We start from the raw sequence: 16,563 nt of genomic DNA on the forward strand, positions 1-16,563 counted from the left end.
GTGGAGGCCACTTTAAGTGTAAAACAATGTATTTGTTTTCCCCTTGAAATATCTGACACACAATAAATAAGACAACTTATTTTTTTATGGACTTAATAAATACGATTTTAATTGGAGGCACAATTTTTTCTTATGTTTTTATTCCCCTAATCAGTGAGTGAGTTGAGTTTAACTCTGCTTTAGCCAGTGTTTCAGTCATATCACAGTGCGTCTGCTCAAAGTGACAGAGGCTTGTAGTGGTTTCCCACTAATGAAATGCATGAGCACTGTACGAGGATGACAGGCTTAGTATTTTGATTGGAACAAGAGTGGTCTTTGAACCTGTGACAGGCAGGTCCTGGCATGACAAACACCACTGGGCCACACAAAGGACTGTCACTAGGGAGAGAATCAGTCAGTATGATTCCCATTTGACATAGTTATCCAAATAACACAAATAAATGGTTCTGAATAAACACTGTTTACCAAGATTCGTCAAGATCCAATTCCATTAGTAGTGAGGTAACAATAAAACAAATAATATTTTAGCATGCCTCAAAGTGAGATTGAGCAATCAGAGAGCAGAACTACTGACCCCACATGAGCCCGTATACCGTCAGTAAAAATCCAGGATGGTTGATACTGACCTAATATGTGACGTGTACCGTCAGTTACAGCCATTTTGGATTTTCCAACATCCACGTCACACATTCACATGACAATACTGGAACAGAAGTTCGTTATTCGACACTGTTCTGTGTTTTAATATAATTAATTTTGATGTGCAAGGAGGTTAATATTTTTGTGGATCACCGTCATGATAAAGAGTATATAAAGTTAAAATTATCAACAAGGTTTGGCCTCTGGGGCTTGAAGAGTAGTCTCCCTTTGACCCTTAACGTTGTCAGTGTTAGGTTTTGACACGACGCGCGACAAACATACCAAAAAGTGTATACTTTTAGGCATAATAAAATCCTTATGGTGCCTTTAGTTGCCGTATACGTTGTCATAACAGGTTAGCAGACCGCTATTGAAATGCATGACCATTGCTATGAGGCTGGCAGGCTATACATATCATGATTGGAACAAAAGTGGGCTGGTCAAAGAACCTTATCTTTAAATACAAGCATGCTGTGAAGTAATTATGCCATTCCTGTAAGCTGCCTTGAGTAGGAACAAAATATATAGCAGGAAATCTTCCCTAGAGTCATCAACACAGTGCTAAAACTCTCTCTGTGTGCCCGAAAGTGTTGAGAGTGTTAAACAATAATTATATTTTTACCCTTAACATCTTTTACATGATGACAGTACATTATGTGTTCACACTGTTAAGGCGGGTGAATTAGTGAGTGAGTGAGTGAGCTGGGTCAAACACCGCTTAAAACAATATTTTGACTTATGGTGTGTCGGCTTAGTGTGGGAGGAAAGCCCATGGTGATGCAGGTCTCAGACGTTTACCACTTTGGTGAAACCCAACGAGCATGGGTATGGTGCTGAGAAACCTAGAAACATAACCGTTGTGAACCGGAATTAAATCCTGGTTTCTGGCGTTTCTAAGGGACGCAACTCTTCACAGCGAATTGCGGCGCCTCAGACAACTGGTCCGCCCTTGTCCCACCACTGATAAAAGTGAACCTATGAGACTACAGTACACAAAGCAATAAACGTCAAACTTAAAAAATCACACAGATGATGATACTATCACAAATCTGTTGCTGTAGCCTTTCGTGAAAGTTTACACACCAATTATTTCTTTAATAGTCAATGAAGCGTACATAAACTTCTGAAAAATTCACCCTTGGTTATTGTAGCGAAGTGTCTAGTTCACATGCTGGAATTCAAGGTGTCTTTAAAAATGTAGGTGATATTTAGGTCTTCAGCAACCGCTGCTTGCTGTAAAAGGCGACTGTGCTTGTCGTAAGATGCGACTAACGGGATCGGACGGTCAGGCTGACTGACTTGGTTGATGCATGTCATCGACCCCAATTGTGTGGATTGATGCACATGATATCAATCACTGCACTGTCTGCGACGTTAATCAACAAACAAACAAACAAACAAACAAACAAACAAACAAATATTATACCTGGAAACATTGAAAGGAGGAGGAAATCGTGAGCACAGTGTTTTGGCGTGATTCCATTTATTAACGTGCAAATTATCATTATAATTACAAACTAATTACAAACATGTTATCCTAAACAAAATGCAATAAGACAAATAAATGAAAGAAATATAATCATCAATTCTCTAAGTATATCACTGCTGCCTGGACATAATCGTCTGGGTAGAAGTCCCAGTGGTTGATACCATGAGCAATGATACAGCTGTCAGTTAACGATGACGCACCATTAACAAGGTCATATTCACAGTCCAAAAGTCAGAAAACCTGAGTCCAACAATATACTTTTGTCTTGCAAGTTAGTATATGATAACAGTATGTCATGTTTGTTTGTTGTTTAACTCCGCACTCAGCAATATTCCAGCCATATGACGGTGGTCTGTAAATAATCGAATCTGGACCAGACAATCCAGTGATTGATAACATGAGCATGGATCCACGCAATTGGGATACGATGACATGCATCAACCAAGTCAGCGAGCCTGACCATCCGATCCCGTTAGTCGCCTCTTACGACAAGCATATAGTCACCTCTTTCGGCAATCATAGGTGCAGAAGACGTATTCTAACCCGGATCTACACGGTCGGTATGTCATGTAAGTGAGCGGGTGACTTTTCACGCCGCATTATACAGTATTTCAGTTTACAAACGGCGTGTCTGCTCAGAATGGGAGGAAATCCAGAAGTGATGCAGGTCTGAGACTATTACATTTTGTAAAAGCACACAATCACAGTGTGGTATTTACAAATAAAGGATATAATACTTGGGCCTATTTGGGATTCATTTTGTCAGAATAAGAATTGTGTATAAATAAGGGCGTGTTTATTTAATTATATGTATGTAACCATGGCAATTATGTTTCGCTTTTACACTTACACACAAATATGAATGTAATCAGTCCCGTGTATACGGACAGCCGAATCGGAACCAATGGCGGCAAATGTAGGAAGTCGGCACTTCTAGTATAATAAAAGGATGAAGGTGACCCATTCGTCTAATGTACCGCAGGGTTGAAACCTCCTCCTCCCCCCCCCCCCCCCCCCCCCCCCCCCCCCGCCCCCGACCCCCGACCCCCCTCCCCTTTCCGCCTAGACGCTAGGGTCGAGTTAAGAGGGTGTCGTTTGAGCCTACTACATCGGCTTCATGCACGAGCTTAATTTTATGCCGGTTAAAAAACGAATGACACTTTTTTTAAAATATGATATTATTAATTCCTTGAACATAAGATTTAATTGCCACTGTTCAAATCCCCAGAAAATGTACGTGTATTATGTACTCATTTCTTTCACCTGTTTCTTTATTCAGATAATTCAGTTTAAATAATCAACCCGGACTGACAAGCATGGGGAACCACTTATACATCCGATCGTCTTTAGGCACTTTCTCAAATATTCTTCACAAAAGACTTTTGATACAGACAACTGACTCTTGTATTATTTTGAATAAACATTTCCTTCAATCTTCATAGGCACCGTCATGTCACGTTTAAACCTAAAAGAGACTAACTCCCAATATCGCTAACGATTGTCATTGATGTTGCGCGATAATTTGCGGGTCTTCGTGTGAACGAGTTGACTAGTTTCCTTTCCGCCAGGCTCCGTCTCTACATGTTACAAAGTTGACGCAGCGCACAGAGAGTCGGCAACCAGCAGTACATTTTATTTAAATGTAAGTTTTATTTTGCGATTATGATTTAAATAATGTTCTACTGGATATAGAAGCATATTTCCATTCGTGAATACAAAAAAAACTTTTGGTTCAAATCTATTTCCGGTGTTGCTACGGTAACAGTTCAAAACAAGTTCAAGACCCGGCTCCTACGATTCTTCGTTGACAGAAGCGTATCGTTGCTATTTCAGTTGTTTTTTTAACAGATTTCAGAGACCTGTTTGAGTTCAAGTGCCTTCTTGTTTCTGCAGACAGGTTTGTAGATGTTATTTTGTATGAATTCCTTTTGGTTTCTCCCGAAATGTCTCTGGATTTGTGTTTGTTGGAATTGTAAACAAAACAGGCCATCTTTGACAACCAGCAAATATTCAACGTTTTGAAGCCCATTTTGCTTACGTTTTCCTTTAGATTACTGTTGTATTATCTATTCCTTCATTTACCAGCTTGTTTGCCTATCATATTTAGACGCACGTTGTAAGTATTTCGGTAATTCTGGAGCCACCACGGTTGTTTCGACCCCCAAATTGACCACAATTCTGATCATGTTTATGAACGGCCCACACAAAAACGTCATCGATTCACCTAAACAGCAGTCTGTGTCTTTAGCCACCAGTCCGTAGCCCAAGTCTAGTAAACCTTTCTTTCAGTCTAGTAAGCTTTGCTAATAAAGGTCCATACATGAACACTAAGATGATCTTAGATCTACTGAAAATGATGGGGTGTTGTCTAAACCGTCATCGGTTTCTGTGGGCTAAAAAGCTAAAGCTTTGTTTCGCAAAAAAAAGTCTAGGGAAGATCCATCAAACTGACAGGTTTTGGCAAGCAGCAAGTTACTGCCACAGTCTGTCAAACGCACTGTGATATTTTCCAGTCCCTGTGCTTTCGAAAATTGAGAATGATGTCTTAGGCCTTCAAAAGGCCTAATAATATTTTTAGTAAGATATGGTTGGAATCCTAACTGCACATCAAGTCCAGTATTCTTCTGTTCCTGATTTCAAACTACTTTCATTATTTAATGATGATACATGTGATATAGAAGAATGTCCTTTGAAAGGTTGATCAAATGATGAAAATTTACTCATGTCATTTAATTGATATCTCAAATCAAAAGTCAGTAACTATGTCGAACGACTATGAATGTACATTACCAGTGACTATACATATTCCATACTTGCAATTGTATATGTTCTATTGCAGTTATTTCTTTTTTCCTCTTTATTATTATTCTTATTATTCTCTTTCTTCTAAACAGATACTTTTTGTGGACTTGTTTAAAAAAAGATGAATTATAACAATATTATTATTTTCTCACCGTGTTACAGGTCCTAGGTTGTTTTTTTTATTACCTCATTGTCATTACTACATGCCTAACAAGTGTGGGAGACAGGTACTTTGCCGCTCACACTGTCTTCATAACGACTTTTGGTATTTAGCTTTTAGCCATGAAATATGCTTATACATGTAGTTATAACATAAAAGCATCTTTCGATATAAAAAAGCCCACTCTATTTATACTGATAAAACATCAAGATGTTATAAGTAACTTCATGTCTATCTTGTTGTCAGGTTTCTGTTGTTTGATCGATTATCTGGATTCTACAGTTTTTCCTGTGTTTCACCTTGATCTGGTGCAAAGATCAACTCTAGAGGTATTCTCATCTAAACAACACACATAATATTGACATGTCCAACTTCAAAACACAAGAACTCTAGCTTTTACATTCATCAAGGCAGGGTTTGATATTGGTTCACTTTCCAGGACATGGATTGTCATCTAAAATGTCCAACAGATTGTTTTAAAATTTGGTATATATTTATATATAGTTGATAGGATGATGAAAATGTCCTCATGCCAATTGTCTCCATCAAAATCCCTGTATAAGTTCACAATGTAAACCACTCATGTAAACAAGCTTAACACGTGACAGTACCTGTATATTGTGCTTTGTGTGAAATGAATCTAAATAAATCCCACATTGATACTTCAGAGGCACAACATGCTGTGTCCCAGTGAGAGTTGGGTGAACCTGGATGACCCTCCCTGCCACGACACTGATGCTGTCATCCCCTCCAGTCCTACAATGAGGTCCACCAGCCTAATATGCCCCACCACTAGATCCTCCATCTTCTACAATAGCATCCTACAACAGTTTGAACAACCTATTTCCTTCCCATCCTTCATCCCAAACCAGTATCTGAATATTCATAATGCAGGTTTTTTTAGTCCAAATACTAGTGTGCTTCATTCAGACTATCCTAACTTTACTTCTAACTGTACTGACACTAATGACCTTCCTTCTATGTTTCTATTAGAGAGCAGACATGTATTCCCCAGCCGAAATCATACATCCCTCCATGCTGACACCAGTGGAAGCATATTCCCAAGCCCATGTGATATGTCCCTCCCTGCTGGCACCAGTGCAAGCCAAACCTCAATCGTCGAAGAGTTTATTGCTGAACTCTCACCACCTCATTTCATGCCTGTTACTATTTGCAGTGAATCAAGCCTGAGTCAGAACATCAGCCAGACCTCATTGGGTTTCGATGTTTCCACCTTCCAGCCGCTTCCAGTTGACAGCGAATGCAGCCTGCATCAAGAAACAATCAGCCAGACTTCACTGGGCCCGGATTTCGATGTTTCCACCTTCCAGCCTCTTCCAGTTGACAGTGAATGCAGTCTGGATCTTACAACAATTAGCCAGACTTCATTGGGCCCGGATTTTGATGACTCTACATTCCAGCCGCTTCCAATTGACAGTGAATGCAGCATAGGTGAAGCAGCAATCAGCCAGACATCATTGGGCCCAGATATCGCTGTTTCGAGCTTCCAGCCTCTTCTGGTCGACAGTGAATGCAGCCTGGATCTACCAACAATCAGCGAGACGTCATTGGGCCCAGATTTTGATGATTCAACATTCAGGAAGCTTCAGGTTGACAGTGCTTGCAGCCTAGATCAAGCATCAATCAGCCAAACGTCATTGGGCCCTGAGTTTCATGATGCCACCTTCAGGCTGCCTTCAATTACCAGTGCATGCAGTCTAGATGAAGAAACAATCAGCCAGACGTCATTGGGCCCAGATTTGGATGATTCCATCTTCAGCAGTGAAAGCAACCTGTCACAAGACTACAGCCAGACTTTGATGAAATCCATTGTCAGCCCTGTTCCTGGGAGCAGTGGTTCCAGCCTGTCTCAGACCAACAGCCAAGTATCAAGTATTGAGGATTTCAGTGAATCCATCCTCATAGCCTATTCCTTTCAGCTGTGAATCCAGTCACAATATATCAGCCAGAATGAATGAAAGTTTTGGCGAGAGGTCAATTTAACTTTGTCCTAGATTGACCGGTTTCTTTTTGAAATATACTAAACATGTAAAAGCAGAAAGAAACGATTTACCATTACCATACACCCCTTCTGCACTTGTAATGCATTTTCTCATTTCGGGTTTCTTTTGTATTTCTACAGATTTCTTCTTTGAATTAGTCCCAGGATAATAATCTAATGAAGGTTGCAGTGACTCTCCTGCTGTGAACCTTGGCTTCATTTCATTTCATTTCAGATCTATTCAGGTGCCATTACTGTGTCGAGCAACAGAGATCCAAGATCTAGCTCCAGCCAAAACTCCATCCACCTTGGTGACCCCTTCCTTGGCTCAGGACTCAAGATTAAGTTTGAACTTTATATATATCTGTGTTCAATAACAGTGACCCAGCTCCAGCAAAAAATCCACCTGCCCTTCTACTCTTTTCAGAAACTCTTAAATGATTGTCCCAAATACAAGCTGCTGGAACCATAACCTGATTCTGTGAAAGAGATTTGTCAGTGACATGATTCCCAGTCTCACTGGTAGCCAATGCAGTTCTTTCAGGACCGGTGTTATGTGGTTGGGAATTAAGCATTGTGTGATGAGCCTGACGCCTGTATTTAGCACACACTGTGTCTCGTGCAAATGACTTTGCTGAATGTCCTGCAGGAGATATTATTATTAGATTAAAGCACAAGATGCAGCAAATTGGGTTTGGGTGATCCTGGCACAGTCAGGCTGGTTCGGCTTATCATCAGCTCAGGGTTCTTGCCCCCTCTACACCCAGCCTAGACAGCAAATGGGACTTCTCCAAGGAAGCGCTGCCTAGTCAAACCCACTAAGAATGTTTTGGAGAAAGTGAAAACTCCCCAACACTGCAACCTTCTGCAATAAACATATTGTCAGAAGGGTTGTATTCCTAGCAACAAACCTGGGTACTCTCCCAATTTCAGTCAACAGATTGGGAGGTACCAAACCTAAGGCACCGAGAACAATGAGGAGTTGTCAACTTGGTTCTTGGGATGTAAGCGTGACATTTCGTAAGCGAGGTCTGCATATTTGCCATGTTTTTCCTCAATCTTGTTAATCACATTAGTGTCAAAAGGGACAGAAAATGCAATAACAGAAATGATTCCATTAGACTTTTCAGGTTTGTCAGGTTTGTTGGCCTGGACAGTATGATGTTTACAAGTTGGTAAACTTGTATGCAATTAATATGAGTCGATGGACTCCATGTTCGATGGAACAACGTGTTGAAGAAAACGCAACACAGCGGTAACCATGCTTGATTGTTTACTTGCTAATATTGTACAAGGGACATAACCTCGGTAATACTGCTAGTAAACATACCGCTAAACAAAAGGCTAAACACTACAACCTCTCCCCTCCTTGGATACTTATTGAGGGATCAATAATTAGACTGGCTAAATGACTTAGTTTAACCTATGAGTTAACTTCAAGAACTTGTGACAACATGAAATTGCCAAGACAAAATATACCTGTGAAAATCTTCACATTATTGCAAATATAGTCTCTTTGCTGAAAGTAATAATACTGATATCTATTGACTAGATCTTAAAACATAATCCAGCTTTCAATTAATGAATTAACTGAACACATAATTTCAAACACAGTTCAGGCTTCAGTTCACATGTGCACACATTTGCACATTGCACTTTACATGAAAAAGTCCTTGTATTTACTCGGAGGTCTTCGATCTCTTGTTGGATTTCTGCGCATAGGTACATTTGGTTCAACATGTTCAATAGGATCAATCACTGCTTGATCTTCATTGTCACTGACTGGAACTTGTTGACCATCACATTCAGGTGTGTCAACTGTGTCCTGAATATTGGAGTGAGTAGGATGTTGGGGTGACGTCTTAAAGAAACTGCTGTTTCTTGTTACCTTCCTCCCCCCACACTCTGCACTGATCATCGAGCCTTTTGTGGATGTTACTGTTAAAGGCACAGGCTCATATGGGGTGTTGGACTTCCTCATTGACATGTCTTTCAGGAGAACTGCATCCCCTTCCTTGAAACTGTGTGGCTTGACATAAGCCTTTCTGTCAGCATACTGCTTCATGGCAGCTGCCATGTCTCTCTGTCTCTTTTTCCTGTTTCTGGATTTTGATGACTTGGACAAACTAGGCAGACGATTTCGCAGATTTCTGTTAAACATGGCGGTTGCTGGAGGAACACCTGTTGACGTGTGTGGTGTTGTCCGGTAAGACAACAGGAATCGATACATTTCCTGTTTCCAGTTTTGTCCTTGTGCAATAGCACCTTTAATGCACTTTTTGATGGTACGCATGAAGCGTTCAGTTTCTGCATTGGCTTGCGGCCATAATGGAGTTATTTTCCGATGTTTGAATCCAGTGTGCTCTGCATATGTACTGAACTCGTAGCCATTAAATGGTGGGCCATTGTCCGTCTTGAGCTGATGTGGTATCCCAAACTCTGAAAAGATTTTCTCAAGTCTTGGAATTACATTGCGACCAGAGATGCCCTTAAGTATGTCTACAATGACATAACGTGAATATTCATCTTGCACCACCAGCAGATATTCACCAGTTGATATCTGACCGAAATCAGCACTAAGCTCTTGCCATGGTCCATCTGGCAATTCTGACATTTTGAGGGGTTCACGTGCTGGCAAATCAGTTGTGATTTGACATGTCATGCAGTTTTTAACCACATGTTCCACCATATTGTGCAATCCACGAAACCATATCTTCTCACGAAGCAGGGAAACTGTTTTCACGATGCCCTGGTGACCAGCATGAGCTAGATCAACAGCTTGTCTGCGTAAGCTTGGTGGCAACACAATTTGAGCACCTTTCAACAGTATTTGATTGTTCATGGCGACAGACAGTTCATTACGACACTTGTACAAAGAGTCATACACCTTGTCTACATTATTGCTTGACTTCCAGTTGCCTGTGTTCAAGGCCTGAATAACAGCTTGTAATACTGGGTCATTCCTTGTTGCCTTAGCAACATAGTCTGTCGTCATGGTTTTAGGGATTGCTGTGGTAACAACATAGTTAATGTATTCTTCAGCAATCTTCTCTTCTCTATGACTTGCACATATCTGGACTGGATGTCTACTAAGATAATCTGCCGGATTATCTGCTCCTGGTCTGTAGACAATCTTGAATTGATATTGCTGAATCCTCATCACCCATCTTTCAATTCTGGGAGGTAACGATGCCTTTGGGTTCCCGAACAGTGTAGTTAATGGCTTATGATCGGTGAATATGGTAAACACTGATCCAAACACATATATGTGAAAATGTTCACAAGACCAAGTGACAGCCAAAGCTTCCTGTTCAGTTTGAGAGTACCTCTGTTCTGTGGGTGTGAGCGATCTGCTTGCAAACTGAATCACTTTGGGTTTTCCATCTGAATCTGGTTGAGTAAGCACCGCACACAAACCAACAGGGCTTGCGTCAACATACAGCTCTGTATGTTTTTGTGGATCAAAGAAACTCAGTGTTGTCGCTTTACACTGTTCAGATTTCAGGTTGTCAAGGGCTGTTTGGTGTTTCTCTGTCCAGTCCCACTGAGCATCCTTGCGAGTCAGGTGGCGGAGTTCATAGGTTACTGTCGCATAATTTGGAACATGACGAGCACCACCTAAGTTCATCATTCCAAGCAAGCTCCTCACTTCCGAAACATTTTTGGGTGGTGGCATATCTAGGATTGCAGACAGTTTTGCCTGGCTTGGTGTTATGCCATCAGCACTGAACACATGTCCAAGAAACTCAATTGAATGCTTGTTGAAAACACACTTGTCACTGTTTAAAGTTAGTCCCATTTCACGGAGACGTTCAAACAAGGCATGTAGATTTGTGTCATTTGACTGTTGATCACCCCCATGGACCAGAATGTCGTCACTGATATTGATGACACCATTCAAACCACTGACAGCTTGTCTAATGGTTTCTTGGAATACTTCAGCAGCACTGTTGATTCCAAAATTCAAGCGTTTGTACCTGAATAATCCAAGGTGTGTGGCAAAAGTGGTGATATTCCGGGATTCTTCGACCAATTCAAGCTGGTTATAACCCTGATTAAGGTCAAGTTTGCTAAAAACTTTAGCCCCTGTGAGAATAGTTGTGAGTTCTTCCAGTGTTGGTGAGTTGTGTCTTTCTCGCTTTATGGCTGTATTTGGATATCTCATGTCAACACAAACTCTCACCTTGCCAGGACTACTTGGTTTAGGGACTACCACTAAAGGAGACACCCAGGGTGTTGGACCTGAAGCTCGTTCAATGACGTCACGTTCCAAATCAGATTTGATCTGGGTTTCTATGTCCTTCCTGACATGAAATGGTACACGTCTGTACTGTTGAGCCACTGGTTGAACATCTTTGTCGATATGCAACTGTACTTTCACATCTTTCAGCTTGCCGAGTCCCGTGAACAAATCACTGTATTCTGTAATCAGATCTTCAGATTTGCAAGAATACACGGATTCATGTATTTTTAGCAGATGAAGTTCCTGTGCCATTTGCCAACTCAACAAACACTCATCAACGTCAGACACGACACATATTTTCGCTTCAGCAGATGCGGTCTTCGATGCAATCGTGGCTGTGAAACGTCCTAGCACATGCACTGGTTTCTTCTTTCCATAAGGAAACACCTTTGTTCTGCATTCTTGTAGATTGGGTTTAGGTCGGAGGGACTGGTACACAGTTTTTGAAATTGTGTTGATAGATGCACCTGAATCTGCTAACATGATAACAGGTTGTCCATTAATCTTCATGGTGAACTTTGGAGATTTGGTTTTCTCACCTTGTGACAGAAAGACAAACTCATCTTCATCAGAAGTCTCTTCCCCGCAGTCATCAACCATGTGAACATTCTTCAAATGCCCTCGACCACGTGGTGCATTTGTATGTCCATCTTTACACGCATTGGCAAAATGATTTGATTTTCCACATTTCACACACTTTTTTCCAAAAGCAGGACAGTTTCTCTGACCCCCACTATGAGGCCAAGCACGTCCACAATTAAAACAAGTTTGCTGTTTCTGTGACTTCTCATGGTTATCATGGTTATCAGAAGTTTTCTGTGGCTTTCTTTTATGGTGCTTATGGGTCATGGCGTTTTCCTGGTGAGTGTTCACATTTTGGGATTGAGTGGAGGACTGAATTTGTTTGGAGTGTTCATGTGTAAGTTCTAGAGTTCTGGCATGAGTTAACAAATCAGCCAATGTCATGCCTGGGGTACTCAGGCCTTTCTCACGAACTTTGTTCGACTTGCAACCAGCTATGAGTTGAGATTTTACCTCCGCTTCAATTCTATCACCAAAATCACATGTGCTTGCATGCTGTCTCAGTTCATGATAAAACTCATCAATTGAATCCGACTTCTGTTTTAATTGACGAAAGCAATATCTCTGGAATTCCAGATTAACTTGTGGATTGAAGTGATTCGTTATCGCCGTGACAAGCTTTCCAAAATGTGTCTCATTGTCAATAGGGGTTAATTCACCTGCCGGTTTCGCATCAACGATGTCATTCAAATCGTCCCCAGCAAACGATAATAGCAACGCTTTCTTTTGCCTGTCATCTGTGATGTTATATCCGACAAACACATTGTTTTCCAATCGGGAGCGCCACTTATTCCACCTCACTAACTTCCCATCCGACTTGCAGTCAACTTGGTAACGATACAGTCACCGGTCCCGCGGGCGCAGGCGGTTGACGAACCTCACCGTCTTGATTATCTGCCATCGCTCGTCGCCAATATGATGTTTACAAGTTGGTAAACTTGTATGCAATTAATATGAGTCGATGGAACAACGTGTTGAAGAAAACGCAACACAGCGGTAACCATGCTTGATTGTTTACTTGCTGTCCCATAATATTGTACAAGGGACATAACCTCGGTAATACTGCTAGTAAACATACCGCTGAACAAAAGGCTAAACACTACAGACAGGTGTGAGGCTGTATACTGGCCTATTCCAAAGAATTTTGTATTGATGATTTTCCATGACGCCCTCTACATATTGTAGGTCATTCCATGGGTGGATTTGACTGATCTGGCACAGTCAGGCTTGTTAGGCTCATCATCAGCTCAGGGTCCTTGTCTCCTCTACATGCAGCCCAGAGAGCAAATGGGACTTCTCCAAGGAAGGGCTACCAAACCAAACCGTCCCAGAACGTTTCTGAGAATGTTAAGACTCCCTAACACTGCAGCCTTCTGCATTACCCAGATTGTCAGAAGGGCTGTATTTCTGGCAACAAACCCGGGTACTCTCCCAATGTCAGTCAACAGATTTGGAGGTACTAAACCTAAGGCACCGAGAACATTGGGGAGTCGGAAAACTTGGTACTTGGGATGCTAGCGTGCTACGTACTGACAGTAATTGGCAGTAATTGGCCCACAAGTGGTAGTTGTCATTTAGGCCGGCAGCGGTAGTTATCATGTCCCTGCTAGCGGTAATTGCCACGATGTTTTTACAACATTAGCTGCTATTTTCTCCAAGCAGCAGTAGTTGCTTCCAGGGCCAAAAGTGGAAGTTATCATGTCACTGGCAGCGGAAGTTGCCACAATCCTTTTACAACGGTAGTTGCCTTAGGGCAGTAGAGGGAGCTGCTCATTGACATTGACAGAGGTAGTTGCCATGACAACAGTAGCTTTTTGTGTAATTTACTTGAAGCTTAGTAGCACTAGGACCTGCACACCCTCAGCCCTGGTTGTTCTTATTGGCAAGGGCGTCCTGTGTGTGGTAACCAATAACCCCCTCCCTCTCCTTGGTATAACGTGCAATAACTACTATTTATTTCAGGGGATATATTTTGGTGGTGAAGGTGTGGCTATAAGGGGAGGAGGGTGGGGTGGGGTGGGGTGGGGTGGGGGGGGGGGGGGGGGGGGTGGTGGTGGTGGTGGGGGGTGTGTGTGTGGAGGGGGTGTGGAGGCCACCTTTACTAGTAATTGTTTGCTTGTTAAAAAATAAATACAAATCTGCCAAATTTGGTTTTACTGCATAACTTAGCAGTCATAATGAATCACTGATGTTTATTGATATGTATAATCTGCATGGTAAGCATATATATTAACAATGTACAGACTGCCTGTTGTTTATTTGAACTGCCAGCAATTACCATGGTTACTGTTATTTTATTCAGTGGATATGTTTTGGTGGTGAAGGTGTGGCTATATGGGGAGGTGGAGGCCACTTTAAGTGTAAAACAATGTATGTGTTTTCCCCTTGAAATATCTGACATACAATTAATAAGACAACATATTTTTTATGGACTTAATAAATACGATTTTAATTGCAGGCACAATTTTGTCTTATGTTTTTATTCCCATAATCAGTGAGTAAGTGAGCTGAGTTTAACTCTGCTTTAGCCAGTGTTTCAGTCATATCACAGTGTGTCTGTTCAAAGTAACAGAGGCTTGTAGTGGTTTCCCACTAATGAAATGCATGAGCACTGTACGAGGATGACAGGCTAAGTATCATGATTGGAACAAGAGTGGTCTTTGAACCTGTGACAGGCAGGTCCTGGCATGACAAACGCCACTGGGTCACACAAAGGACTGTCACTGGGGAGAGAATCAGTCAGAATGATTCCCATTTGACATAGTTATCCAAATAACACAAATAAATGGCTCTGAATAAACACTCTTAACCCAAGTAGTGAGGTAACAATAAAACAAATGATATTTTAGCATGCCTCAAAGTGAGATTGAGCAATCAGAGAGCAGAACTACTGACCCCACATGAGCCCGTATACCGTCAGTAAAAATCCAAGATGGTTGTTACTGACCTAATATGTGACGTGTACCGTCAGTAACAGCCATTTTGGATTTTCCAACACCCACCTCACATATTGCACATGAAAATTCTGGTACAGAAGTTCGTTATTCGACACTGTTCAGTGTTTTAATATCATTAATTTTGATGTGCAAGGACGTTAATGTTTTTGTTTGATCACCTTCATGATAAAGTGTATATAAAGTTAAAATTATCAACAAGGTTTTGCCTCTGGGGTTTGAAGAGTAGTCTCCCTTTGACCCTTAACGTTGTTAGTGTTAAGTTGTGAGTTTTAAGTTTTGACATGATGTGCGACAAACATACTAAATAGTGCATACTTTTCGGCATAATAAAATCGTGATGGTGTCTTTAGTTGCCGTATACGGTGTCATATTAAATTAGCAGAAACATATTGGGCTCGGCTGACGGTTCCCACTATTGAAATGCATGAGCACTGGTATGAGCCTGACAGGCTATACGTATCATGATTGGAACAAAAGTGGGCTTGTCAAAAAACCTTATCAAATAAATACAAGCATGCTGTGGAGTATTTATGCCATTCCTGTAAGCTGCCTTGAGTAGGAAACAAAATATATAGCAGGAAAACCTTGCCTAGAGTCATCAACACAGTGCTAAAACTCTCTCTGTGTGCCCGAAAGTGTTGAGAGTGTTAAACAATAATTATATATTTACCCTTAACATCTTTTACATGACGACAGTACATTATGTATTCGCACTGTTAAGGCGGGTGGGTGAGTGAGTGAGTGAGCTGGGTCAAACACCGCTTAAAACAATATTCCAGTGTGTCGGCTTAGTGTGGGAGGAAAGCCCATGGGGATGCCGGTCTCAGACGTTTACCACTTTGGTGAAACCCAACGAGCATGGGTATGGTGCTGAGAAACCTAGAAACATAACCGGGGCGAACCGGAATTGAATCCACGACTATAGGTATCTGGCGTTTCTAAGGGACGCAACTCTTCACAGCGAATTGCGGTGCCTTAGACAACTGGGTCACCCTTGTCCCACCACTGATAAAAGTGAACCTATGAGACTACAGTACACAAAGCAATAAACGTCAAACTTGAAAAATCTCTCAGATGATGATACTATCACAAATCTATTGCTGTAGCCTTTCGTGAAAGTTTACACACCAATTATTTCTTTAATAGTCAATAAAGCGTACATACACTTCTGAAAAATTTACCCTTGATTAGGCGAAGTGTCAAGTATACATGCTGGAATTCAAGGTGTCTTTAAAAATGTAAACATTTAGGTCTTCAGCAACCGCTGATTGCTGTAAAAGGCGACTGTGCTTGTCGTAGGGGCGACTAACGGGATCGGGTGGTCAGGCTCGTTGACTTGGTTGATGCATGTCATCGATCCCAATTGCGTGGATTGATGCACATGATATATATCAATCGCTGAATTGTCTGCGGCGTTAAACAACAAACAAACAAACAAATATTATACCTGGAAACATTGAAAGGAGGAGGAAACCGTGAGCACAGTGTTTTGGCGTGATTCCGTTTATTAACGTGCAAATTATCATTAGAATTACAAACTAATTACAAACATGTTATCCTAAACAAAATGCAATAAGACAAATAAATGTAAAAATTTTCTATGGTAAATAATACAATCTATTTAACAATAACTACGGTAATTGTGTTTTCATATTAGCATAGTTTATAAACCTAACTCATATACAGAAA

General features: G+C 41.2%; 1 protein-coding gene across 1 annotated transcript; it reads right to left on the reverse strand.

The window, feature by feature from the left end:
* Positions 1 to 8,749: 8,749 nt before the first annotated feature.
* On the reverse strand, positions 8,750 to 11,935 carry LOC124112388 (uncharacterized protein K02A2.6-like). Its single transcript, XM_046472482.2, has one exon. It carries the CDS (start codon positions 11,933 to 11,935, stop codon positions 8,750 to 8,752), a length of 3,186 nt encoding a protein of 1,061 aa, XP_046328438.2.
* Positions 11,936 to 16,563: the final 4,628 nt, after the last annotated feature.

The sequence above is a fragment of the Haliotis rufescens genome, unplaced genomic scaffold, assembly GCF_023055435.1.
Source record: "Haliotis rufescens isolate VD_foot unplaced genomic scaffold, xgHalRufe1.0.p SCAF_5, whole genome shotgun sequence".
NCBI classification, from domain to species: Eukaryota; Metazoa; Mollusca; class Gastropoda; order Lepetellida; family Haliotidae; genus Haliotis; species Haliotis rufescens.